General features: G+C 43.6%; 1 protein-coding gene across 1 annotated transcript in view; it reads left to right on the top strand.

Moving 5' to 3' along the window:
* IKBKAP (inhibitor of kappa light polypeptide gene enhancer in B-cells, kinase complex-associated protein) overlaps nt 1-27,371 on the top strand; it is a 31,626-nt gene that overhangs the window by 3,668 nt on the left and 587 nt on the right. Inside the window, exons 4-35 of the mRNA XM_010001021.1 lie at nt 1,824-1,904; nt 2,246-2,331; nt 4,173-4,272; nt 5,152-5,242; nt 5,716-5,839; nt 6,498-6,588; nt 7,047-7,277; nt 7,546-7,716; nt 8,355-8,454; nt 9,324-9,503; nt 10,260-10,366; nt 10,826-10,929; nt 11,718-11,771; nt 11,858-11,963; nt 12,619-12,734; nt 13,448-13,521; nt 14,140-14,218; nt 14,474-14,553; nt 15,630-15,770; nt 16,737-16,822; nt 17,397-17,545; nt 18,420-18,543; nt 18,987-19,084; nt 20,243-20,444; nt 21,817-21,878; nt 22,374-22,436; nt 22,554-22,614; nt 23,421-23,534; nt 24,103-24,214; nt 25,334-25,461; nt 25,842-25,996; nt 26,898-26,976. Coding sequence (XP_009999323.1) covers nt 1,824-1,904; nt 2,246-2,331; nt 4,173-4,272; nt 5,152-5,242; nt 5,716-5,839; nt 6,498-6,588; nt 7,047-7,277; nt 7,546-7,716; nt 8,355-8,454; nt 9,324-9,503; nt 10,260-10,366; nt 10,826-10,929; nt 11,718-11,771; nt 11,858-11,963; nt 12,619-12,734; nt 13,448-13,521; nt 14,140-14,218; nt 14,474-14,553; nt 15,630-15,770; nt 16,737-16,822; nt 17,397-17,545; nt 18,420-18,543; nt 18,987-19,084; nt 20,243-20,444; nt 21,817-21,878; nt 22,374-22,436; nt 22,554-22,614; nt 23,421-23,534; nt 24,103-24,214; nt 25,334-25,461; nt 25,842-25,996; nt 26,898-26,976 — 3,549 coding nt within the window. The remainder of the gene's footprint in view (nt 1-1,823; nt 1,905-2,245; nt 2,332-4,172; nt 4,273-5,151; nt 5,243-5,715; nt 5,840-6,497; nt 6,589-7,046; nt 7,278-7,545; nt 7,717-8,354; nt 8,455-9,323; nt 9,504-10,259; nt 10,367-10,825; nt 10,930-11,717; nt 11,772-11,857; nt 11,964-12,618; nt 12,735-13,447; nt 13,522-14,139; nt 14,219-14,473; nt 14,554-15,629; nt 15,771-16,736; nt 16,823-17,396; nt 17,546-18,419; nt 18,544-18,986; nt 19,085-20,242; nt 20,445-21,816; nt 21,879-22,373; nt 22,437-22,553; nt 22,615-23,420; nt 23,535-24,102; nt 24,215-25,333; nt 25,462-25,841; nt 25,997-26,897; nt 26,977-27,371) is intronic.

Below are 27,371 nucleotides of genomic sequence, written 5' to 3'. Positions count from 1 at the left end.
AAAGAGTCCTGCTTTATATCCCCATTCGATTTTTTAGTAACAACAACTGCTCCTTGTACTTTGGTAAGAAATATATGTCTGTGTCACAGGCTCAACTTAGCTACAGATTTGTCTCACCTAGAAAATTTAGCCTCAAGCAAAACAGAATCACAGAATTCTTGAGGTTGAAAGGAAGCTCTGGAGATCACCTATTCTAATCCCCTTGCTCAAATCAAGTTACCTGGAGCAAGTTAGTGCAGCCATGTCCAGTCAGGTTTTTGGTATCTTCAGGAACTAAGATGCCACAACATCTGTGGGTACCTTCATCCTATCTGAAAATAGTAAGAAATTGTTATGTTTTAATGGATTTTGCTGTATTTTAGTTTGTGCTTATTGCATCTTGTGCTGTTAGTCAGCACCTCTAACAAGCTCTGTCTTCTGTACTGTACCCTGCCTCCCACCATACACCTATTTATGAGATTTCCCCTGAGCCTTCTCTCTAGAGCACTCTCACTTCTCTCAGCCTACCCTCATGTGACATATTCTCCAAGCCCTTCATAATCTGGGTGACCCGTTTCAGGACTCGTTCCAATGTGTCTTTGTTTTGTACTGAGGAGCCCAGAAATGAAGCCAGCATTCCACATGTGCCTCACTGTCACTGAATAAAGGAGAAGGATCACATCCCTCAGCCTGTTGGCAACACTTCTAATGTAGCCCAGGATGCTGTTGGCCACCTATGCAGCAGAGGCTTACTGCTGGCTCATGTTCAGCTTGGTGTCCCCCAAGAAACACAGGTTGTTTTTTTGCCAAGCTGATCTCTGGCTCCTTGGCTCCCAGTCTGTCATAATACCTGAAATTATTATTTTCCAGGTGCAGGACATGGCTTTTTCCCCTTTTGATCTTTATGAGGCTCTTGACCGTGACACGGTCCCTGTAGACAGCAGCACAACCTTCCGGGGTACCTGTTGCTCCTCCCAGTTTTGTGTCATCTACAAAGATGGCTGGGGGTCCTGTTCTCCAGGTCATTAATGAGGGTGTTAAAAATTTGCTACTGTCCAGGAGCATGACACTAGTGACATGAGAGTGGTGAAACACTGAAACAGGTTGCCTAGAGAATGGTTGCCCTCTCACTGAAAGTGTTCTGGGCCAGGTTGGCTAGGGCTTTGAGCAACCTGGTTTAGCAGAAGGTGTCCCTGCCCATGGCAGAGGGTTTGAAGCTAGATGATCTTTAAGGTCACTTCCAACCCAAAACATGATATGGCTGACCTTAGGCTGGACTTTTTGCCACCAACAGCAGGCTGTTGAGTTTGGCACTTTGCTGATTTTCAGTCCATTTCACTGTCCTTTCATCTATCACATCCTTCAGGATTTTGCCTATGATGATTATATGGTGGACAGTGTCAAAAGCCTTACTAGAATCAAGATAAATTACATGTACTGATCTCCCCATATCGACAAGTTAGTCATCTCATTGTACCAGGCTATCAGCACAGTCAGACACAAATTCCCCTTCATAAATCCCTGATTACTGCTCCAAATCACCTTCTTGTCCTTTGTATCTCAAGAGAAGATGCTGAAGAGTGCCAGGTACTTATTTTGAAGGTGAAAAGAACTTTTTTAAGTTAGGCCAGGAAGCATGTTTTCAAAGAGAGAGTCCTGAAAGCATTTTTCTGTTCAGAGGTTTTCTACTTTGAAGGATGACTTCTCTTTAGTATCATATTACCATTAGAAATATTTCTATATCCAGCTCCATGACAGAACAATAGGAGAACACAGGAGAACATTTGAATTTTTATTTTCTGGAGGTACCATTACCAATATTGTATTTAATGTCTACCCTGCAGGTCAGCAAACACTCATCATGATGACAAGGGATTTTGAACCCATTACTGAGAAGCAGATCCACCAAGATGAGTTTGGGGAAGGTGAGATGAGCACTGAAAGCAAGTTGTTCAAACTGTTGTCTTTGGTGTACTGTAAGCATGTAGAAAGTAAAGAAGTGGAGCTCAGCACTTACTGAGCTCAGGTTACATTTTAGATTGTAGTGCTGCTGGGTAGGTGAAGGAGAACACCAATGTCTTCCATGTCAGTGTAAATTAAAGGAAATTCTCTGTACTAGAGGACTTTCTGGGCTATGTAGATTTCATGCAGGTTTTTAGAATTAAACTCAAATGGAGGGTGTGTGCTGCTTGGAGCTGTGGTTGTGTTTACCACACTGCAGAGTAGTGCTGTAAATCTGCCATTACAAAGATTGTTTCTTCTTCAGGAAAATTTGTTGCTCTTGGCTGGGGCAAAAAGGAGACACAATTCCATGGATCAGAGGGAAAACAAGCAGCGCATCGCAAACAGACGGTATTACACTAGTTCTCTTACGTTAGGCCCATGCTGTCTGAGAAAATGTGAAAAGAGAGTTTCTGTTGCTCCTGCGGTGCCAGTTTGCCATGGTCTTTCTAGTAGTTTTCTTCATAGGCTTCTTCTGTTCGTTTCTGTTGTTATCTGAAATCCAGCATTTTTATCCTCCTAATTCAAGACAGCAGCTCAACGTCCTTGGGACTGTTCATACACGGCTCAAAGTAAGATTTGTGAATGCTAGTGCTTGCAGAGGTGAAGCCACCCCTAAATCAGTATAACAGCATCTTTAAATCTTGCTGAACATAGGCTATATACTAAGGCATTCATATGACCAAGAGGAGCAGCATGGCGTTTGACAGAGAGGAGCAAAAATAGCAGTAGTTTGAGCTCCAAGCAACAGTAGAAAGATTTGGATTACTGAGCATCATTGTTCCTGTGAGGTGGCTCCCTGTGCCTGCACGTTTTAGGTCATTGCTCCTTTCACAGAACAAAAGAATCACAGAATCATCAAGGTTGGAAGAGACTTTCAAGATCATCAAGTCCAACCACCTGCCCTACAACCTCTAACCACTAAACCATCTCCTGAACCACCACGTCCACCTGTTGTTTTAACACCTTCAGGGGCAATGCTTTGACCACCTCCCTATGCAGCCTGCTCCAATGCCTCACCACTCTTTCTGTGAATAAATTTTTCCTAATATCTAATCTGAACCTCCTCTGGTGAAACTTGACCCCATTCATCTTGTCCTGTCGCTGGTCATTAGGGAAAAGAGGCCAACACCCACCTCACCACAACCTCCTCTCAGGTAGTTGTAGAGAGCAATGAAGTCTCCCCTTTGTTTGATTCTTCCCTGCTTGAGTCTTGTTTTGTCTACTTTTTATTTGGTGGAAAGTCAGGTAGCTTAAAACACTCCATTGCTGGCTTTTTCTTCTTGTGTTGAAGTTTCAAAATGAAAACTATCCTGCTTAAACCTGGCAAGTCAGAGCACGAGAGCATGAAATGTGGCCCGTTCCAGCCACAGTTGGTGAGGGACTTCTTACAAAGACATGTAGTGATAGGAAGAGGGGGAACAGTTTTAAGCTGAAAGAAGATAGACTTGGATTAGATATTGAGAAGAAGTTCTTCACTTTAAGAGTGGTGAAACACTGGCACATATTACCCAGGGAAGTTGTGGATGCTCTATCCCTGGAAGTGTTCAAGGCCAGGTTGGACAGGACTTTGAGCAAGCTGGTCTAGTGGGAGGTGTCCCTGCTTATCCAGGGGGATTAGAACTAGATGATCTTTAACATCCCATCCAACCCAAACTATTCTATTATTATATCTTTTATCAGCTGCCTCTTCGTGTATATTCTGTTGAGATTTTTTTTTTCTGTGTTGCTCCACAAAGAACCTGTCTGCTTTAAGGTACACTACTGTCTTCCCATCTGCCATACAGTCTGCCCAGATGACATGTCTTTCTTGCCCTTCATCCAAAGAGTTGTCACTCCAGTCATCAGCCATGAACAAACCCTGATTCACCCTTTTTTCCTGCCTATGCACAGCTGGTCTACAAGCAGAAACCCTCATGGAGGGAAAGAATAGCATGTGATCATATGAATAGTCATACTCACTTGCAGGAGAAGCAGACTGAATTTACAGACAGTTTGAACTCTAGTAATTTCCCAAAATAATATTTTGAGTAATGAATTTTTTAACTCTGCAGCTGCAGCCTTAAGATTTTTTAAATGGATTCATTTCATGCCAAGGTTCTTGAAAGAGCTGAGTTGCGATGCAGTCTTTTTTTAGACAAAGACGGTAGTTACCTTAAAGTTTTGATGTAACTTTCTTTTGTTTGATTCAGGAAGTGTTACCTACTTCAGCCTGGGATGATGGCAAGCCTCGGGTGACATGGAGAGGAGATGGGCAGTTTGTTGCAGTGAGTGCTGTCTGTCCAGAGACAGGTATGGGACCAAACTTTTTTGAAATAGCAGTGTGTAAGTGAGTTCTTTAGCAGAAGCTTAAGAAAGAAAGGCAAGAACTGTCTGGTGTTCATGGTCTCTTGGCCACTTAAAGCAAGGATGAGTTGAGCTAGTTAGTTGCTCTTTTCTCTATTTCAGTGTTCTCAAGGGCATTTTATAGACACAATATTTGCAGTTTGGTTTTCAGTCCAGTGAGAAGTCAGGAGAGGTTACTACTGAGTAGTTACTATCTGAACTGCTGCTTTTCACCAGTGTTAATTTACCACTTGAGCTCTGCTCAATCTCTGATGGGCTTCCAGTGTCAAATGGATTAATCTGTTGGTGTTGCCACACTGTTTCTCATACCAGCAGTTTGGCCTTTCAGGCTTATGTTTAAATACTGGTAATACTTTTCCCTGTGTTTTGCCCTAAAGCTGAAGAGGTGATGAGCACATACATTTCTTGTAAGACTATAATTTATATCTTCCGTGATAAGTATTACTGAGCAGTTTCAGTGTATTGGTCAGCATATTGACCTGCACCACACTGCACTGCTATTCCACTAGTGTAGGTTTTTAATTTCAGTACTTCAGATTAGGGAGGATCTTGGACTTACAGGGAGATTTCAACATTTCTGAGGTGAAAGTTGTAGAGGGAAATGGCTACGATTGAGGTTCATCAGACGTGAAATTTCTACTCGGTTCCTTTAGAGTTACTCATTTACTATGGGAGAAGTGCCTGAGACAGAACAAGTTCTTACCCCTTCAGTTGTACAAGAGAAGTCATTTTTATTCACATCCATCAAATTTGCTGTCCTACCCTCATAAAATTAGAACGGCCTCTTCCCCATGCTTACTTGCACCTTTGTCTCTCAAACTGCAGGTGCTCGAAAGGTCCGAGTGTGGAACAGAGAACTTGTGCTACAGTCAACAAGTGAGCCTATCTCAGGATTAGAGCAAGCACTGTCCTGGAAGTGAGTAGCAAAACAGTCTGCATGTTGGCACTGGAACATTGCTTTTTATTCTCTGGTCACAGTCTTTGATCAGCATTAGTTTAATTTGATCTCTGCTTGTTTTTCCCAAAACTTGAAGAAAGCTTTCTTCTGATCCAGCATGAGGAAGAGCAGCCCTTTAAATACTGAAAAGCCTAGTAATTGCATTATGTGTGGGAAAAAGGGATAAATTCTCTGCACAGTCTCTATGTCAGTTGGTATTGTATACTGTATAAACAGGAATGTTACATGTCCCTTTGCCAGTGCTGACATTTTTTGCTTACCTGAGGTTATCTTAATCACTGGAAAATGTGCTGGACCTAGAACTTTGTCTGAATAGAGTAGAGAAAACTCATCCTATACTGCCCTTTTTTCATGTCACTGGAGAAGATGGGAGATGATTGGTGCTTCAAATGACAGCTAGTGATTATGTGATCAATTGGCTCTTTCTAAAGGCCCTCTGGAAACCTGATAGCATCCACACAAGAAAAACCAAACAGACACGATGTGGTTTTCTTGGAGAAGAATGGACTTCTTCATGGGGAGTTCACCCTCCCATTCCGGAAAGGGCAGGTCAAAGTAAGTGCTGTGTCTTGGCTTCTCTGATAAGAGTGTCATGGAGAGGAGGACTAGATCTTTTCCAGATTATAGGAGGAAGTTTTCAACTTAATACTTATGGCTGATCCTAATGGAAAAAATGACCTGAAAAGAGAACAGTTAAGAAACCTCTGAAGAAGTAATGCCCTTTACAGGCCCATAGAACAGGTACAAATTATGGGGTGCTTCTGACTCCTGTGTACTTTCTGCTAGACAAATGCTTCAGAAATGCTGCCTGGGATATCAGCTGTTGCAAGATTGAGGTGAAATACACGATTATCCCAAATAAGAGAAGTGAGAAGTTACTTCCAGGGAGTTACTTCAGCTTCTGCCTTTGGATCCTGGGAGGTGTTTTGGCAGGTGCTCCTTCAGTGCCAAGGAAAGCAAAGAGAACACCGCTGTCATGTTTGTGGTTGTATCACCTCTTCAGTTGTGCAGAACCACTACAGGTTCAGCTTCAGGATGCTTTGCTCCGGCTGTCAGGAGCTTTACAATACATGAGGGCTAGGTTAGTTTATTAACCCTTACCAATTAGATTTTTGAAAATAAGGAGCAACTCTTGGTCTCACAAACCGGTCAGAAGCATGCTCACCCTATACAGAAGCAACAATATCAATAAGAGCCATGTTTGTGCCTGCAGGTTAATGAACTGCTTTGGAATGCAGATTCTACAATCCTGGCTATATGGCTGGAAGACCTCAAAGTGGAAAACTCCAACCCAAACAGTTATGGTGAGTGTGCTATGTGGGGTGGTGGCTTCTAAACTTGCTTTTAAATGTGGTTAGCAGTGGGTGTTCCTCTGCAAGGTAAGAGACGCTGGGGAGTTTTCACTACAGCTTTGAGACCCCTATACAGGTCAGGAAGAACTGATAGCTCAGCCTCAGCTTGAAGCATCTTCCAGGCTGCCATAACTGGCAGTGGTATTAATGGAATGCTAAAGGTGTGGGCCCTTCGTAAAACATGAGTGCTTTCTCGGAAGTGGAGCTCAAGGAATTCTAGGATTGACTTTTGCATGATGTCTTTTGTTAGATTTTCGTCTGCTGGGTGTCATATGACACAGCCCATGGGCTGAAGGCTAGAACTACTATTTTGATTGCACTTAACCCATCCCTAGAAGAACAATGGTGGTGGGGAGGCTTTGAGATGGGTGTCAAGGAGTAGTCTATAGTAACCATTTATTTTTCTGTAGTTCAGCTATGGACTACAGGGAACTATCACTGGTACCTGAAGCAAAGTCTACATTTTGGTAACTTGGAGAAGGATCAGTTGGTGTCACTGCTGTGGGACCGAGAGAAGCCGTATAGACTCCATGTACTCTGCCAGGGTTGGCGTTACCTCTCCTATGACTGGCATTGGACCACAGACCATGGGATGGGGGAGAGTAGCCAGCATGTTGCAAATGTGGCTGTCATAGATGGAGGTAAGAAGTGGAACTGCTTTGCAACTTCAGGGTCAGAAGAGGTGGCATAGCTCTTCTGTTAGCTGCTGTTTCTACAAAGCTTTTAGGGAGGGGGACGTTGTAATTGATGGAAGCTTCAGAGATGGTTCAGTGGAGTTAACTGGTTCGGACACAGCAACTGTATTTTCCAGTAACAGTGGTCCTATTTTAAGTAAAGAACCTAACAAGAACCTCAGTTGCATTTGGCCTGGGTTACAGTTTGGGTTTTTTTTCCTCTTTTCTTCCACAGATAAAGTGCTTGTCACAGCTTTCCAGCATGGTGTGGTGCCTCCACCTCTGTGTTCCTTTGAGCTCCAGCTCCAACAGGCAGTTAATCAGGTTGCATTTCACACAGATCTCACACGTAGTGGAGACATGGCTGTCCTGGATGCTGATAACAAGATCTCCTTGTACAGATATGGTGAGAGCTTCTTGTCCTGGCTTATTAAAGGAAACTTTCTGTCCCTAAGAGCAGTGCCTCTGGGACCTGGTAGGGTGATGGTTACTCAAGCCTTTAGTAGTCAGGAGTGAGACCTGTTTCATTCAGCTGTGGGTTCAAGCTCAGTTCTCTGATCTCCAGTAGTCTGCATGGCACAGGAGCATTTTGGTGGTGCATTGGCTTTGTGAGAAGGCAGCATTCGGCACTTGGCTGTGCTGAGGTGCTTATCCTTGCAGTATCTCCCTCTCTGGCTTTGGCTTGAGTAGAGTGCAGCAAGGGGTATCTTACATAATCTGTGCTGATGGCATGTTGCTGATCGGTACTGGAGCTCTCTGGGAATAGCTACCTGGGGTCTATCCAAGACACCCAGCACTTCTCAAAGCAGTCCTATACAGTGTAATATTCAGTGTACTCTGAGACAAGAAACTGTTGCTGGTGTCTCTTGAGTTTTGTACTGCGACATTATAAGGTAAGTGTTTCCCGGGCTAAGTGTTAATCAGGATTAGGTGTTGACTTTATATGTAGAAAAGGTATTTTCTGACATTTATAATAGTTTCCTGTAGCATCTGCTTTTTTATGACTCTGTAACGCTAAACTCTGCTTTGTTCTGTATTTGCTAGGACAGAGCACAGCAAATGACCCCACTGTCAGGTTTGGAGCTGTGGGTGGAAATGGATCTAAAGCAGCTGTGGAAACACCGTATCTGGATAAAATCTACAGGTAATGCACTGGAACAGGCTGCCCAAGGAGGTTGTGGAGTCTCCTTCACTGGAGACATTCAAAACCTACCTGGACGCGTTCCTGTGTGATGTGCTCTAGGTGATCCTGCTCTGGCAGGGGAGTTGGACTGGATGATCTTTCAAGGTCCCTTCCAACCCGTAGGATTCTGTGATTCTGTGTAATGGGGAACTAGTAGAGTTATAGTGGGGAGAAAAGGGACTGCCCTTTTTTGGCTAGCTATCTTAGAGGTCACTGCTCTGATTACTTGTCTGAAGATTTTGAAGAGGTTGTTGGATAACATAGTTTCATTGTGCAGACACTGTGGCTGCAATTAATGCTAAGGCCTGGGCAGCACAGTGAGCAGTTTATCCTGAGAAGTGCCCTTGACTGAGGCATTAATTTAGTGAGAGCGATGACTGTCAGTGACAACACTGAAACAGCCTTTTGTGTGCCTAGTGCTCTTGGCTTCGTAGTGGTGCACCTTGTGCTCCTGCTCCCAGAGCCACAGGAATGGCTGCACAGTGCTCAGACCCATGATCATGGCACACCAGGCAACAGAGCTGCTTGCATGGTAGGGGCAATGACAATGTAAAAACAAAAACACCCTTCTCTACATTTGTACTTGTGCACAGTTGGCATGGAAGAAGTACTGCCTAGGGAAAAAAAGTGGGGTTTCCTGAGTTTTGTCCTTTATCTGCAACCCAGCCTGTGGCAGGGTTCATGATTTGTGTGACTGCATTTGTGCAGAAGCCTTCCTAGGCATGCTGTGTCTGAACAGCCAGGCTGTGCCTAGGAAGACCTTCCTCTCTCCAGTGGGGTGACCTACTGAAATCAAGTTCTGCTTGCTTCCCAATCTCACTTTGAGACAGAGTTGATGTGGGCAGCGACGATGATGTGATAAATCCTCTGGGTCTCCGATTTCTCACCTGGCTGCCGGATGACAGCTTCCTGGTGGTTGGTCAAGGTCAGCATGCTACTCAGTCTGTCCTTCATCACCTGACTGCAGTGCCTCAAGTGGTTGGAGCTGAAGAAGAGCGCCTGAACTTACGGTACTAGAAATCTGTCACTTCTGGGTGAAGTCTGAGAGCGCTTCTGGATAGTGCCTGAATTATACTACATCTCTCAGCAGACATGCAGCCTGGAGGCTGTGGGTTAGGGAATTCAATGCTCTTCTTGCAGGAGACCAAACAGCTCATGAAGCTGCCTGCTGGTCAGCACATGCTTGTACCCTTAGTGTCTACACCCAGCTTGACAAGAGTGTGTATGCTAGCACGCCTTTGTCAGTACAGGATAGCTCTGTTCCTTTGTCTGAATTCCAGACCCTTAGGAGGACTGAATTCCTCAGTTCTGCCCTTTGCTTGCTATTATCAAGGTCCTCCTCCTCATCTGCTGGGCCTTTTGAAGTCAGTTGAACTAAAACCAGATCAGAAAAGGAAAACCAACTGAGGTACAGAAATCTGCTTCAGAAAGGGACCCTTAGAGTTGCTTTCTGTAGCACTCACACATTAGAGACAGGCTGATTTACATATGAGCTGTAGATTGGAACAAAGGAAGTGTGGGCTCTGCAGACTGCTGTAAGTGTGCAGGCAGTGACTAGCACAGTTCCACAAATAGGTGCCTCTTGGCTAGAGTTGCTTGTGCTCAGAGGTGCCAATGCCAGCAGACATAGGTGTGAAAGACTGCAGAAGTTCCTTACATGAACAAGGGATCTGTCTGCTTAAATTGTGCGTCCTTCCTTCTGGCCACAAGAAATGCAAGATCTAATTGTTAAATGTATTTCCTCTGTCTTCTGTGTCTTGCTCCAGGTTGTCTATGCCTGTAGATGGAGAAGTGATCAGCCTGTGCTGCAGCCCGGTGACCAAAACTGTAGCTATGCAGCTGGCTGATGGACAGATCCTGAAATACCTCTGGGGTAAGCTAAGCTCTGCCTGGTCTGAGGTGTAGTTATAGCAGATTTCTGAAAAAATTTAATGAGATGGTTGTAATTCTGGAGACATGAGTGACCATTGCTGATAGTTGGTCCTGCCTTTCATGCTTCCTCTGCTCCCAGAAATAGACCAAAATTAGTGGTTTGTGTCAGACAGCAGTTAATGTTGTTAACAACAATAGTTCAGACTTTATGATTTGAAATTAAGGTGCCTAGTTTAGTGACTTCAGAAGTGCAGACAGACTGCCATGTCTGTGTCACTTCTCTCTTGATCCACAGTGGAAAAAGGTGCTACTGGGCCTCTGAGGTTACCAGCTGTCTGCTCTGTCTTCTGTGTCAGCACTCCTCCTCTGATAACATAGCTTATTCCTAGCTCTGGTTTTCTTCAAATATATGTAATGTCTGAATCTTTCATTGAAAACAGTTTGATCTTTCTCTCTTTAGAGGCTTCCACTCCAGTCCTTGAGCCCTGGCAGACTAGCAGTGGCTCTGCTGTTCGGTTTCCCTACCCTTGCACACAGACTTCTATCACAAGGATCAGTGGTGAAGTAAGTAAGACTGTGAGCAGATATAATCCCTTACTCAGTTGTTCTCTGTGTCAAATGTGCGCCATAATCCTCTCTCTGCCCAGGGTGCATTGATAACCTATCAACAGTGTTTTTCAAAAGACCCTATGCAGAGCCGTATCTTTCCTTGCCTTCTAGAGCAGATTGCTTGTATTTCACACCCAATCTCCCCATTCTGTGAATACAATTAGTAATGTCTTTGAAGAGGGAGAAGCTTTAGATTTAAAATTACCAGCAGTCACTGCCCTGCTCTTTCTGAAAACAGCATTTTGCTCTATTTTGTCTGAACTCACCCTGTTAGCATTGAGTTACAACTGGTGTTTCCTATTGGTGATGGTTTATTGATAGTTACAACAGCTTAAGGGACAACCAACTATGTTGCTGGTAGTTTCAGAGTTCCTTCAGTATGCATCCAGATGAAAGTGCTGTATGGAGTTGCCCTGTACTAGTGCATTTCCTCTGCTGTTTTGGACCAAATGCCACTGAATAAAAAGCTGAATTACCCGCATTGGTTTCTGCTTTTGTTTTGTTACTGTGCAGTTTCTGTTACAGGGTAGCTGGATTTCCAGACAGAATTGTTTAAAGGCACATAAGTAATGCCTTCTAGTGGAAAGCTTGCATTTCTTCCTGTCCAACTTCTCTAAGTAATTCACATGAAGTACTCAGTACCTGATTATAAGGTACCTCAATCCAGTGCTAGTCAGTCATATGAAACATTGGAGGTTATGGCACTGATTGCTTGTATAGCTTCTCATCCTCTTTATTTACAGGAGGTGATTCTGGGCCTCACAGACCGATGCCGGTTTTTTGTTAACGATATTGAGGTAAAAAAGATTGCATCCCCTTTTCCTCTGCCTAAAGCAGCCTTTCTGTTCCATTCTGTGCAGCCATAAACTTTGTTTTTCTACAGGTTGCTTCCAACATCACCTCATTTGCTACATACAGTGAGTTTTTGTTGGTGACAACCAACTCCCACACCTGTCAATGCTTCTGCTTGAAGAACCTATCAGTGAAAGGTAAATGCCCGTTCTGCCTGCCTGCTCTTAGCAGCTCATCACCATTGTCTTGGAACCACAAGATGTCCCTATTTTTCACACTCAAACCTACTGTATTCAGGTCACTCAGAGCAACTGCTTAAGAGATGGAGGAAGAGAGCTGCTTTCAAGAATCTGTCAGAGAAAGGAGCAGAGGATTTTGTATATCATGTGCTCATCCCTGGGAACAGGATTTGTCCTGTAGTTGTCCCTTTTCTGTTTTCAACAGCTTTGCCCTGTATTCTTCCTCTCCTCCATGTCTGAAAAAAGAAAGGGCTGTGTACTATTTATGGGTGTGTGGTAGAGAAGGGATCCAAGCAGAAAGAGTTTCTGTTGGCATTTGACTATGAGAGGTACAAGGACCTTGGGAAAAGCTGGATGACAACATACTGTCAGCACTTTCAGTGCTTCTCCCATTTGTTCTGTTGAGCTTTGTGATCCTGTTGTACCGAGGACATATCTCTGCTTGGCATACTGCAGTGCTTTTTGGTCCTTTGGCTGTTGGGAACTGTTGAAGATCATTGGTGTATTGTTGTCTCAGTTGGTCTGGTACAACCTTGCAGAGCCATAGAGGAAAGCCTGATGGGGACACTGTGGTGCCACGTGCCATGTGTGCTGATAAATGTACTGTCTTCAGCCCTTCAGGGTGGCCTGAGCAGTGCTGCTGCACCCAACAGCGAGACCCTGCGCAGGGTGGAGCGAGGTTCACGTATCGTCACTGTTGTGCCTCAGGACACAAAGGTTGTGTTGCAGGTCAGTGATCTGCCTGTGTCTGCTGAGGTCTATTATCAGAGGGTGTAGGGGGGTGCATCTCAGTGGGCAGCTGGCTAACCTGCAAACCCTGTGTGAAGTGCTACAGAGCTGCTTCCCTGTACTGCTGCAGCACAATGCCTCACAGATTGCCAGCTGCCTGGCTGGATGTGGAGGGATTTTGAGCACAATCAGTTAGCTGGGTATGTACAGAACTGGGAAAGGCTATTCAGATTCCTAATGGCTGAGATATCATAGTGCTACATATTTTGGCCTACACGGTGACTCTCACCTGTTAGTACTTGCTGTATTTGCTAGCAGCCCTCCACTAGCCTTTGCAGCAAGTTTGTTTGAAGGCCTGAACTCACTCTTCAGAGACAACAGGGGTTCACAGAGTGGAGAAGCATGTAATTTGAAAGGTGTGTGGCCCAATATCCTCTACAGAGCAGGGCTGACTGGAAAGTGTGATCAGGTTGTTCTGGGTCTTATGCTGAGTGGAGTCCAGCCTGAAGAAGGAATGTTTCTAAGCTGAGAGAATTTTAGGCATTTTAGATATTTTCCCACAGTCATTAAAATTGCATGTCCTTTGAAGTGAACAAATACGTCCATGCACCTGCAAGTAACAGAAAGACCTCGAAAATCAGCCAATCCACTCTTCACCTTCAATGTTGGCAGAGTAACTACAAATTAATAATTGTGTGGATCTTCTGTTACAGATGCCAAGAGGAAATCTGGAGACTGTTCACCACCGAGCTCTGGTTCTCGCACAGATTCGGAAATGGTTAGACAGGTAAATGCCACTGGTGTATTCTGGTCTTTCCCCTCTCAGTCTGAGCTGTTAGAGGTTGGTTGGCCTGGTTTTACTGTTCTGGAGCAGAGAGGGAAGCTAAACTCCAAGGAATTGACTTTGTTGGTGGGAATGGGACTCTTCCTGAGGCTACCAGCTAAAAGTCCAGCTTTCGGGAGACACTTCACCACTGAAGAGCATATATGTGTGCTGAGACTGTGTGGGTGGGGAGACATCTTCATCTGCTCTGCTATCCAGACATCTTAATCACTGTGTGATGAAGCTTGCTGTTTTTCTTGTTTTATTTGTTTAATTGATTTACACTGAAGTTTTTTGAAACAGGAGTTGGTCCATTAGATTTAAATGTGATTCTCTGTTTTAAGAGAGAAGAAAAATTATGCAAGGCCTGTATTGCTTACTCAGCCTGGCATGCTGCTCTGTCCCACTGCAGAGGCTGGCAATTGACAAGATCGACCTTGCATATTTTTTCTGGAAGGCAGTCTACATGGCTTGTTGCCTCAGCTATCCCCTTACCAGGGGGTTTGTGCTTACCTCTAGTCAGTTGCCTTTATATTGCACTTATCCACTATATAAACTACTGCACTTGATTCATTCCTCCAGGCTTATGTTCAGGGAAGCATTTCAGTGTATGAGGAAGCTGCGAATCAACCTCAATCTTCTCTATGACCACAATCCCAAGGCAAGTATGCCCAGTTCTGTTGTTGTGTTTTCCATATCCATCTAGCCATTGATATTGAACAGTGGGCTCAAAAAAGTAGGTGGTGCTGTCAGTTCTTTCAGCAGAGATGGCTGTTCTGCACTGCTGCATCCTCATGCAGGTAGATGGGATTTATAATTTCTTTCATCTTGTACATTCAAAGAAGGCCTTTGAATTTGTTCTTGTACTGAATGTACCTGTTCAGAATAACCACAGTAATACTCTTGTTCATTTCAGGTATTTCTGGAAAATGCAGAAACCTTTATCAGGCAAATAGATTCTGTGAACTATATAAACTTATTTTTCACAGAACTAAAGTGAGTATAATTCTGCAAATGGAGGCATGCATGTAATCAGTGGCAGTACATTATTCTGTGAAAATTTTGGCAGCTCTTCAAGGTCAGTGCAAGGAGTCAGTTAGAAATCTGTCATGTTGAGTCATAAAGACTCAAGTAAGCTCAAGACTTTAGGGGACAGTCAGTGTCATGTTGGGAATGCCATCTTGCAGGCAGCCATGAGATTTTTCCAGCAAGGGATTAGTACATCATCTGATTGCTTTGTCTTCTGGTTTGCTCTACAGGGATAAATATGGACAGAGAAAGTTTTGTTCCCTCATAAAGTGGAGCAAGACAGCACTGTATATATGAAACCTGAGGCCGAGATGCTTGCTTACATTCCTAAATCAGGTTTTCCAACTTCTTTCTCAAAGGCTGAGTAACAGGAAGCTTGGGGGCATTGGTAGCCTCAGAACTTCTCAAGCTTGCTGAATTAAATAATTGTTTAGGAGCTGGAGCTATCACTTAGCTGTTCTGTTTTGTTTTCAGTTTTGACCTGACCTTAAATCTTTGTCTAGAAGTAGAAGTAAATCGCTCAATTTTTGGAAGGCCTCTGTGCTCAGCATCTCCATAGTGTATTCAGTAGAATAATCGTAGAATCATAGAACGATTTTTGTTGGAAGGGACCTTAAAGATCATCCAGTTCCAACTCCCCTGCATGAGACACCTCCCACTAGAACAGGTTGCTCAGGGCCCCATCCAGCCTGGTCTTGAGCAATTCCAGGGATGGGGCTTCCACAACTTCCCTGGGCAACCTGTTCTAGTGTCTGATCACCAGAGAGCTTGAAAATCTTGCCTTCTCATTTTTTGTGCAACTAAAGTAGTGTTCTGACCAACTTTATTCAATGCCACTTTGACTGAGAATCAATTAGAGCAGATGAGAGATGTTGGAGACATTTCTGGTGGTGTGGCACATTGTGTGTCAGTACTGAATGGCATAGGAGCTATTTTGTTCAGTAGTTATTTTTTGCATGCATTTGTGTTTCTTCATATTACTGTGTTTGTGCTGGGCTACATGATGAACTGTGCTGGTATTCATGGTACCTGTTTTTATTTAGAGAGGAAGATTTCACAAAGAGTATGTACCCATCTCTGAACGGTAGCAGTAATGCTCAACCACACCGGCATACTGACCAGAAAAAAGTAAACCTCGTATGTGATGTGATGAGAGTTGCCATGGAACACATTGACCCTCAAAAGTGAGCATTTTCTTATTGTGGGCGAAGGAACCACTTGAGAGATTTTTAGTAAATCATTTGTGGAAAGCAAAGGTGTCCTTAACATCAGATACTTTGCTTCAGATCCTCTGAGGTAAACCTGTGCTCCACAAAACTTAGTAGCTGTATCTTCCATCTGCTGAGGATGATTTCCTGAAAAGTGCAATAACTGGCTTTTTGGAGTTGCTGGCCTTTTGGAAAGAGCTCAGCTGTTCTATTTGAGACTGAATTCCTTTTGTAAATCTGCATATTTCTTATAAAATAAAATACTGCATATTTCTTAGTGATTACATTTTGGTAACCACCCTCCTTGTATGAATCAACACCAGACAAGGATAAAGGGTAAGAGAAGAGGATAATAGTGGTTAATAAAGCAGCAATAAACCCTTGGCAACTTATATGTCGAGCACTGGATAGAGGAGCAACAGATTGTGGAATGCTGCTGAACACTAAAAATTTAGACACTTTTCAGCTAACAGTTTTGGGAAGGAATGCATTCCCCTTAGCTGAGAAAGCTATTTTGAAATAGTACGTGTGAAATGAATGAAAGTGGGAATAACCTCACAGAAACCTTTCATTTTATAAAAAAAGAAACAATTTTCGTGCCAAATTAGATTTGGAAAACTGTCCAGCTTTTTGAGCTTTCTGGGAGAGGTGTTCTCCATTAGGCTGACTGGCGTATTAAGGAAGCTCCTTCTACGCAAAATACACCTCCAGCCTTGTGACATGTTTGGGGACACATGCTGAGTAGAAAAACCTTTCTGGTATATTCTGCTCTCTTCCTATTTTTACTGTCTTCCTTGAAAAAATTGAAATACCTGAGTAGTTCTGGTTTGATTTGGTTTTTTTTACTAAAATGTAAACTTGAACTTGCACAAACTGCTAAAACAGGAGTAAGCAGTATTTCTGCTTTCTTGCTTTTTCATGTATTGCTTCTGTTTTCTTTAGATACTGCCTATCAATACTGACAGCACATGTAAAGAAAAGTCCTCCAGAATTGGAAGTTGCTCTCCAGAAGGTTCATGATCTTCGAGGTATTGTGTCAGGAACTCAAAAGTTTTGAAAATCAGTGGTTTGCAGGAGCTTTCATTGATAGCATGGTTCACCTTGAACATTATTTTAAGGTGGCTGTTCATGAGTTAGCCAGAAAACAGAAGTGTACTTGAAACTAGCTGTGTATCAGTGGACCAGCATCATATCAGCTGAGATACACTGCTGTACATGCCCTTAGCTCATCTTTTTATCTAGCTATTTCAGCAGATAGCCCAGAGTTGGAGCTGTGATCTGTTCTCAGTCAGAACTCCAGTTCTCCCACTATAGAATAGGAGGTTCCCATTCTGGGTCACAGTATCTCAAACTGGCAAACTTTGCTTTTGTTCTGTGCTAATACTTCTGCCTTGTCACTGCTACACACTTAACAATCTACCATGCCTGGGCTGGTTCTTGAAGTTGCCCAGGAAAGGCCAAGTAACCCTTCCTAGAAGACAAAACGAGTTGTTACTTTGATGGTCCCTGTCTGGTGTAAAGGATGTGCTTGATAATGCACCCCTCCCTCAGAGCATGGTTTTATTGCTGTTAGTGTAATTGATTGTATGTTTCTTGTTACAGAAAGCATTACTCCAGATGCCAAAGTTGTAAGTGCAGAAGAAGCATTGAAGTACCTTCTTTTCCTTGTGGATGTCAATGAATTGTATGATTATTCCTTGGGGACATATGACTTTGATTTGGTCATCATGGTGGCAGAGAAGTCTCAAAAGGTCTCGGCTTACAGTTCCAGTCAAGGAACTATTTTTCTGCTTTCTCAAAATTTCTTTGTAGTCTGTTAATCAGTCAGCAAGGTTTTTTGTTAGTTGTAGCTCTCTACCCAGGCAGGATTCCAGTTGCTCAAAAGTTCTGTGTGTGCTTGGGTTGATGCTGGGAAGGTGACATGTCTCTGCATCCCTCAATATTTCTTGAGCACAGCTTTGGAAACTTACTTGTGCTTCAGGTGAAATAGGGCTCTTCTAGAGCAGAACAAAAAAAGTAAATCTACAGAAAGGAGGGGCTGTAATCTGAAGTGTTCTAACTGTGTGCCTTCTGTTCCTAGTTCTGTACTCTTGGTTCTTGCTTATTTGGTGGTGGCCATGGTAATAATAGTGTCTATCTTTCAGCAGGTTTAATTTGAAATCTCTGAATGGAAATGCCCATTGGATCTTCGGAGTTTCCTAATTTTACAGCAGAGGCTGTTGTTAGTTACAACACCCTATTAATGTTAAAACGTTTTTTGACCTTTAGTATGGGGAATAGATCAGCTTTACAGCTGCCAATTTGCACACGATAATAGCTAATAGAAAACAATATACTATGTGATCCATAGTCTTGAATTTTAGATGTTACCAGCCTTTAGATACTGCTGAAGTCCAGGTGGGACTATGGTAATTTAAATAGGTCATTCGTGGCAAGAGTACATGTACAGAGTTGGTTCTTTAAGATGGCTTACATTAAAACAAACAAACAAAAAACCGAACCAATAACCCACTTTTTTGTGTATTATTGTAAAACTTCAGATGTGAGGACTATCTGTTGGTGAAGATGGGGGCAATGAGGATCTTGCCAGATTAGCTAAACTGCGGGTTTTATTTCACTTTGCAGGACCCAAAAGAATACTTGCCCTTCTTAAATGCCCTTCAGAAAATGGAAAAGAATTACCAGCGGTATACAATAGACAGACACTTGAAGAGATACAAAAAAGCTCTTGGGCACCTCAGCAGATGTGGTAGGTGTCTCTAAGAAGAAATTTTGCAATGAACTTTTCAATTTTGGAGAACCATTGGGGGAAAATAGCTGAAGAAAGAGGAGGATTGCACAGGGTCATCTTCCTTCCTGGTAATGTGTGGTTAATTAACTTCTGTTAACATGTGTTTTGTAGTGCAGCTTGGCAGGCAGAGAAAGGGGTGAAAATGTTTACTGCTCTGTGAAGTGTAAGTCTTGGTTTATTCCTGTTGTAGGTGACTTTTCCCTGTTAATATTGCTGGAAAAAATGGAGCAAACTTCAAGGAAGTGAACAACTTGGTTTTACAATAGTAAAACAGGTGCTTGTGTGCTCCTCTACCTAAGCACCTCTAGTTGCTTCTTAGTGCAATAACCTAGACTGGTGGGGAGCCATGAGACCCATGTGCTTTCTCTTTAACTTCTACGAAGAATAAATTACTTCTGCAGGTCCTGAACACTTCTCTGAATTTCTAAACTTGGTGAAGGACCAGAATCAATATCATGAAGCCTTGAAGCTGTACCCCTCTAGCTCTCCGGAATACAAGGTGTGTATGCACGTGTCACTGCAGCACACAAACGTTTTATTCTGTCATGTGTGTGTTTGCACCTTGTCAGCACCTTTGAGTGAGGGCAAGAATGAGAGAGCAGCTGCTTGCATTCAAGTTCTGCAGGTTATTGCTGTTCCTGAGTTATTTGAGACCCTCCCCTGAGGTAATAGCTGGAATGTTTCTGAGCACCAGCTCTGTGAGGCCTGGTCATCAAAGGAATGGCTCTTACTTCTTTGATTCCATTACAAGAGCACCTGGGAGCTCAGTTTCTGTGCTGGAGAACACCAGCTACCACAGGAAGACTTCTTGTCTTGACTTTTGTGATACCAGCTTTCAGTCTGGCACTTGCAGGTTGAGTGGGGAATACTTTGTTACCGTTAAACTATTCTGAACAGTGCTAGAGAGCTTGGGACACTTGTAGATGTGCTATTTCCTAGAATATAGTGTTGTTAGTTCTGGTATTACAGAGGAACTTCAGCTTGTTCAAGACTGAGGTAAAATGTAAATTTATGTATTTAATATAATTAAATTAAATACACAACACACGAGCCTTTGAAAAAGAAGTAGGTGAAGAATTAAGAGGGGAAATACAGAAACTCAGTCTGTTTGTAATACCATGAAAGCAGAGAGGACTCCTTCTGCATGAGGGTGGTCTGTTCCTTACTCTATCTCATTAGGAGTCTTTCTTTATTCCTTCTATATCTTTCCAGTCAAATCCACCCACACCTTCTTGGTGAAGATGTGGGCTTTGAATAGCATGAGGAATGTTGGGATATTGATTCACAGCAGCCTGTACCTAGAGAGATAAAGGTATTGCATTCTCCCTTGTGCCAGTGACTCCTGGAGTAAGTTGGTTCAGGGTGACATTCCAACAAAAAAGCAGTTTTGTGAGTGGGGAAAGTTTTTTTTACTCTGGCTTGGAGAGTTAGGTACCTCCCCATGTCTCTTGCTTTAGCTCTGTGAAATGTCTCCATGGCTAATCATCAGCCCTTTGCTTGATACAAAGTTCAAAATGGGGTTGTAACATTGTTACTGGAGGTGCCTTCAGGGAAGGGAGGATAGGCATTTGTTGATGTGCACTTCATTTTTACTAATGCTGGACTGCTGCAGACTCTACAACTGATTTCTTATTTCTCTTTTGTCCCCTTCTTGCAGGATATCAGCAATGCATATGGGGAGTACTTGATTCAGAAGCAGCTATATGAACAGGCTGCATTGATATTTGCTCGTGCTGGCATCTTTGCAAAAGCACTTGATGCTTTTCAGAGCAGTGGCAGCTGGCAGCAAGCCCTGTGCATGGCATCACGGCTTGGTTACACGAAGGATAAGCTATCCAGCCTGGCGCGGAGCATGGCAGGTAGGCCTTGAGAAGATAGAAGTGTGCAGAATGAAACTGCCTGCCGTTATTTTTGGTTTGTTTTGATTTTCCTGAAATTTAGTGAAAATGTCTGCCTTCAGCAGTATTTTTCTTCAAGGGAAAGCACAGATCCCATGTTTTCCAAGGGTTTGTGTGACTGCATGTCACTTTTTTTTCTCAAAGGAACCAAACGATATTGGAGCTGAGCTGGCAGGCAGCCAGGGGTTGCCTAGCTGTCACCTTGGCTGCCCAGTGCTGACTGCTTCTTGCACTTTTTCTTTGCAGTCCGTTGCTCAAGTGCTATTCCAAATTGCCTCATTGGTTAACCTCAGGGAACAAAGATTCTTTGAAGTGTTGTCTGACATGACCAAGGCCTCTGGACATCGTTGACATAAGCAGTGTGCCTAGTCACAGACCTTAAAGGCTGTTGCAGAATTCAGAGCTGTGTGTCATGTTTTCTCCTCACAGTCTGTTAGCAACTAGGACCAACTGATACATGTAAAGCTATGTGCTGTCCTGCTGCAGATGAAAAAGGTAGTTGGTGTCAGAATTTGTGCTCACTAGGACTTACCAGACTGCACATGTGAGACGTGTTGTGGACCTGGCATATATTTCAGCAAGAGAAGTGGAGCATCATCATGGCTTCTGCCTTACTCAGAAGCAGAGTTTATGGAGGCACCACTTACACAGTGGAAATGTGGCTCCTGGGACTGTAGTCTTCCAGAGTTGAGCACTCCAGTATTCTCTTCTGTCACTTAATGTGATTTGGACACTTCATGTCTTGCCTTTAATACTTGTTTTTCTGCCACTCGTAAATCATGAATGAGCAGACACAAGCTGTCCTGGAGGAAATAGCTTTGCTTGGATAATGTTATTATTTTTTTTCTGGTGTTGTGTATCACATATCCTCATACATTGCATCCTAGCACAGGAACCAGTGCCAAAGCTGGTGCTGACTTTTAGGAAACTAGAAGCCCTGAGCCCCACAAGCTTGATGGTTGCTGTCAATACCACAGAGAGCAGGTGGAAAAGTGCTCCCTGCAGACAGCAAGGCTGCAATACATTGAAGCTTTTAAGAAGCATTTCCTTTTTAAATCCTCCCTTCTGTAAGAGACTCTTCACTATCTCTGACTCAAAGTGGGGGGAAGATATTCTCCAGCTGGCCTTGAGGAACATGTACCACCAATTTTGCAAGCAACTAGCTGATGTTGTTGCAAATTAATGAACTCCTGGTATCTTGTATTTACCGGGCAGACTGAATAAGTGTGTGAGCAGATAGAAAGTGCCTCAGTGAGTGGGATTTTCCTCTGCTTGATTTTGTAGCACAAAATCCAGCTGCTTCTGAAAAGCTCAACTCCACCTTTTCTTGTAGGAAAATTAGTTGAACAGCGAAAGCATGCAGAGGCAGCCGTACTCCTAGAGCAGTACACTCAGGTAAGGTAATCACCTCCCTGTCTGTGCCCTAGTAATATCCTGTGTGAGAAAGATACGCCATCTGTGTATTCTCTTACACTCTAGCCACATGTGACTCAATGGATGCTGACAGCAAAACAATCTGTGCCATATGCCCTCCTGGGGAGGGCAGAGCAGGTCCAGGTGATGGCAGTGAGCCGTGGAAGGGATGAAAGCTCTGTCACTGAGTTTATGCACTCCAAGCTGCCTCTGCTTTGGTATGAAATACTGTTGTCTCAGAGCTGAAGCATGAGGGCTGGAGTAAGGAAGACACAGTTCCAAAGGGATTTCCCCTCAGCATGGGAGAAGCAATATCATTTGTTGGGTTTTTTATGTCAGTACTTTGAAGTACCTGGCACAGTCAAGTTTTCCTCTCCTGACTGGGTTACTGTTGCATAGAAATGTGCATCTGAATAGATGCTACCTGAATGAGTATTACTGGCATCAATAGCAGTACATGTTTTTTCTTTCCTTTAGGACTATGAAGAGGCTGTTCTCTTGCTCTTAGAAGGGGCTCTCTGGGAAGAGGCTTTAAGACTGGTAAGATTTTTCAGAGCACAAGAGCCAGAGTGGAAATATTAATTTAGAGTGCAAGCACAGAAGGATTGAAACTGGTTAGGTTCTTAAATAGTGCCGTGTTTCCTTTCTCTGATCCAGATTCACAAGTATGATAGACTGGATATCTTGGAGACCAACTTCAAACCTGCTGTTCTGGAAGGTGAATCTGTGCAAGAATCCAAGACTTCTTTCTGCTGTAGAGGTTGAAGTCTTTATTGGGTCTGTGGGAAGTCACAGCACTCCAGTACTGGAAGCTGCATGGAAGGGTGCTTTGATTCTGCCTAACTATTGCTGCTCATGTAGCTGCATTTGCCTCTGCTTAATGCAGCTTGGAGTCCTGCAGAGTCATGGGCTCTTTTAGCTTAATGAAGCTCCCTTTGAGCTTTTCTAGACCTCACAGTCACAGACTGCAAAGGGGTGGTCTGTGTCTGTGTGTACATGAACAAGCAGGGCAGTCCTTGTTCCGGTGTAAATGTGACAGCAGATCTATGGGCTAAGAAAATGTCCTATAAGCTTATATGAGAAGTTTTTGAAAAATATTATTTGCTTTGATAACTGTATTCTCCTTTACATCCAGGATGGATGGTTGGTTACTATTGGTTGTTTTTCCTTTTCATGCTATGGGCAGTAGGCTTTGTGAGTTGAGGGATTTTTTTCTATAATTCAAACCTAACTAATGTCAAGAGATTTGGCCACAGAGTTTTCTGCTCCTCTTCATCATAAACAGACCCTTGTTCTAAAAAATGTTTGTCTGGCAGGTTAATTTACTCCCCATCCAGGTGCATCTTGCTTCTTGGTCTCATGTATTGCAAGTTTTGAATTTCTTTCAATTTGTGTGCTTTGTGGGTTTTTTGTGTGCTTTGCACCTGACTTATGAAGGACTGCTCCTTCAAATTTCTTGTGTAAAAAATGCTTTTCTTGCTCTCTTGCACCAATATTCATGCTCTTGATTTTCTTACTGAGCAGCTCAGAGAAGTCAGCTGATCTTTCTAGATAATCAGAAAACAGCATTTCTTCGCCATAAGAGTCGCCTGCAAGTGGTCCGAGAGCTGAAGGAGAAGGCGTGTGAGAGCCTGCAGGGTTGGTATTGAACCAATGTATTCTACCACAGGAGAACAGCATTCTTACCCTCCTCTCACAGCATACTTGGACTGTGATTGTTTGACCTTGCTTGTTCTGGAAAGAGAGCTTTACTTTCAGTGCTATCTGTGTCACAGCTTTCATGGGATGAAAATACACCTGAAAGCTCTTCAGAATGACGCAGCATTATTTCCACAGTACCAGCCTGGCTGGGTCAGGCAGTGCTCAGCATGCTGAGTACTCTACCAGGCTGATCTGCCAGCTCACACAGGCTCAGGGAAGTTTTCTGAAAGCAGAATGCCTTGTTCTGCTCCAGATTTGCTGTACTGCAAATGCTTTTTAGTATCACAATCTCCACCAGGACAGAGGAGCAGTGTTCTCACAGGTGCTGTTTGTTCTTTTGTGCTGGCTGAGTGGGGTTGAGAGCTGTAAGGTTCTGAAACAACAGCAGGTAGAATGAATCTGCCCAAGCTGCTTCTCCAGCAAGCTATATAGGTGACCCAGAGAGAAAGCCTGGAATAGCTGTGACCATTTTCTATGCTGTGACAGTTTTTAACATGTTTTGCAGATTATGAAATGCCAAATTTCCCAGAATCGGACCTTTTCTCTGAAACCAGCAGTGTTGTTACAGCCAGTGACTTGAGCAGCAAATATTCACACAGCAATTCAAGAATATCAGCGTAGGTATCTGCCTCCAAACTAGGCAGTGGCTGCGCTGGCATCAGCATTTGAGAGGGCAGCTTGCTTATGCTTGGCATGCTCCGCCTCACAGCTGTTCCTGCCTTGAAGCTGCTTTAATTACAGGCTTTTCGTGGTTATTTTAACTCGAACAGAAAATGCCAGAAGCTACTATTGCAACAGGAACTGAGTGCCCAGTAGAGGAGCTGTGAACACAGGCTTGGCAGGAGCTGGCTCTGTGGTGATTGGGCATGCTGCCAGAATGCTTGGGGAGTGGGGTAGGGGGGGAGGGGACGCTTGACATGGAATATGGGTGGAGTTCCTCAAACATGAACAGCTTCTGCACATGGCTTGTCCTCTTTGTCTTAGGTTTTGCACTAGATGGGTGGGGGTTGCTATTAAATTTCGTACCAACATCTTCCCACAGCAAGAATCCGTGTTGCTTTTGGGTGCCCTTAAGACTGTGAGCTGCAGTGTGTGTGGGGAGGGGTGTATTAGAGGCTGGTGTAGTGTGTGGGACTACTTCTGAATGTGGAAAAACACTGTTGTAGAAGAAGCATGCACTTTTTATGGCGCTTTCTGTGGCTTGGATGAAAAGAGGAAGAGAATGCAACCTTAGTATTCAGCATACCTGTGTCAGAGTGTGCTGACCGTTTGGTGACATGGTGCAACTAGTACTGGCCTGCAATTAGAAGTAGCTGGGCCGGAGCTGAGCTGTGTTGGTGCACAGCCTGTGGGACAGCAGAAATGGAAATGTGCACAAGCAAGCACAGACACTGGCACCAAACTGTTCTAAGTAGAGCTCAGCTTTGCCCTGCTAGTGATCACTGCCAAACAATTTACCCTACTTTGTGCTTAGAGCAATACTTTAAACTTGCTGGAACAAAGGGCAGTCCTTTTTGTGTTACAGAAACAGCCCAAATACTGACTTGTATTTCAGAGCACAAAGGGTATTGCTTGAGTGGCATTGGAAACATAAGCTTATATACAGTCTGCTCTCACCAGAGAGAGTAACGACTTGAGTAACAAGTTTCATGCATGCTGTTGATGTTCCTTCACACTTAAGCCCTGCTATACCTAATCCTGTTTTGCACGTTATAATTAAGCATCCTCGTTTTCAGGCGGTCTTCAAAGAACCGGCGCAAGGCAGAGCGCAAGAGGTACAGCTTGAAGGAGGGGAGTCCTTTTGAAGATATAGCCCTTCTGGAAGCCCTGGGAGAAAATATTCGTGCTGTTGAGACTGTGAAGGGTAGGACACTTGATCCACTCTGCAGCTTGTGAGGACAGCTGAGGCAATATGCCCTCTCTTTTTCTTAATTGGTATGGTGGAGAGAGGAGCTGCCTGGCGCATCACCTTGATTCAGTTCGTCTGCCTCTGTGCCTGGAAGAACATCTAATAGTGTGAGCTCTCCACATTTGAAGTTTGAGAGCAAGAGAAATGAGGTCTTGCCAGTGCTGTGACAGATTTGTCTCATGTTTATACTCAGGAACCGTAGGAGCTGAGTAGGGACTGAACCAGTTCTGATTCACTGCTCACCTTCCTGTGCCGTGATACCAGAGAAATACAGGTGTTTATTTAGCATACCCATGTTGATTGCTATTGCTGTGTGCTTTTCTTTCCTCCTGCAGGAGACATACACATTCTTCTGAAGCAGCTTGTGCTGTTTGGATATGATGAGCCAGCTGGGGCACTGCAGCAAGTCCTAGAAGAGGTTTTGCAGTTGATGGAGACCTCAATCCCAGAAATCTGGACTCTAGACCTGCAGCAGAGTTCTGTCAACCCGGTCTGTGTTCATCTGCAATCCCTGTCATGCCTGCTATACCATACCAAGTATTCAGCAGTATTTTGCATTCTCCAGCAAGGCGTCTGGAGTCCTTCCCTGGCTTTCCACATCTGCTTTTTTTCTGTAGAGGCCAAAGATATTCTGTGCAGTACCAGCAAGTCAGAACACTCTAGATGTGTACAACAGGCATAGCCTGACATATCCCTTGCACTGAATGCCATGCTAGACATGATGAGGTCTCGTGAGGCTTGTGTTACCTCATTCTGATGGTTGAACAGTTAGCATAGCTTTTATGGTGTTGTGAAGTGAAAAACTACCAGACTGGTCAGTTTAGTCCAAACCAGTATATCCTATGGAGTACAATGCAAAAAGAAGGGTTATGTCAGGCTTCTAAGCTTCAGCTTAACACAGTATGTGGAAATCTTGAGGACTGTGTTTTGTTCCCTCCCAAAGCCTTTATTTCTCATAGGTAGTTTTTGAGTGTTTGTGGTGAACACAAGATATTCCCTAGTATCTTCTCCCTAAGTACTGATTAGCAAGACTCTAGGGACAGATTAAAATTGTCCCATGTGATAAGAAGCTGAAACTTTCAAATGAACTTTAAATATTGCTGGCAGTATAAATGAAAGTAGTCCTGCCAAGTCATGACATTTGCAGTGCTGTAAAGGAGTAGGTGCTGGGATAAGGGTTGTGTGTCCTGAGAAGCTGTCCAAAATACTTATTTCTGTCTCTTTGTTAAGTTTTCTGAGACATATCTGGGCTTTGATTCCATATCCCAAGTCACTTTTTTCTGCTCCTGCTTTTGCTTTTGGAGACTAACAGCAGAGTTTTCTGTGTAGGTATCCCTGCTCTTAGCCTTGCTTTGTGCAGGTTGGAACGTGAGTATTGCTTCTTCATACAGGTCCTGGGACCCAATTCAACTGCTAACAGCATTATGGCTGCCTATCAACAGAAGAGGATGATGACTCCTGTTGTACAAGGTTCGTTGAGGCTCTTGAGTGAGGTGTGGGTGTGAAATTCCAGTGAGGTCAGTGGGCTTTCAGGATCTTTGAGCATTGCTACCTGCCAACAGTTGTGGCATTTCTTCAGTTGTAGGAGTTTGTTGCTTTTCTTTATAGTGTATCCTTGCATCTTCTGGGGAGTGATCAGCCTTCTTAATAAGGTTTTACTTATTCTGAAGTCCTGTGCTGATTTCTTAGGGAATACATTGGTTCTACTTGTAACTTGCCCACTGAATTTTTTTATCTGGCTTTGGCAGCCAGGCCAGGTTACAGTCTGTCATGATGCCTGAAGTCCTTTCAGCTGGTACAAACTTAGGACTGAGAGACTTAGCAAGGGCTGATTCCATCTCCCCTCTGTTTTCCCTCTTCCCCAC

This window comes from Chaetura pelagica, unplaced genomic scaffold (genome assembly GCF_000747805.2).
Source record: "Chaetura pelagica isolate M959 unplaced genomic scaffold, ChaPel_1.0 scaffold126, whole genome shotgun sequence".
Classification (NCBI taxonomy): domain Eukaryota; kingdom Metazoa; phylum Chordata; class Aves; order Apodiformes; family Apodidae; genus Chaetura; species Chaetura pelagica.
Note: the sequence above shows the minus strand (reverse complement) of the source record. Positions and strands in the feature narration are given on the sequence as shown.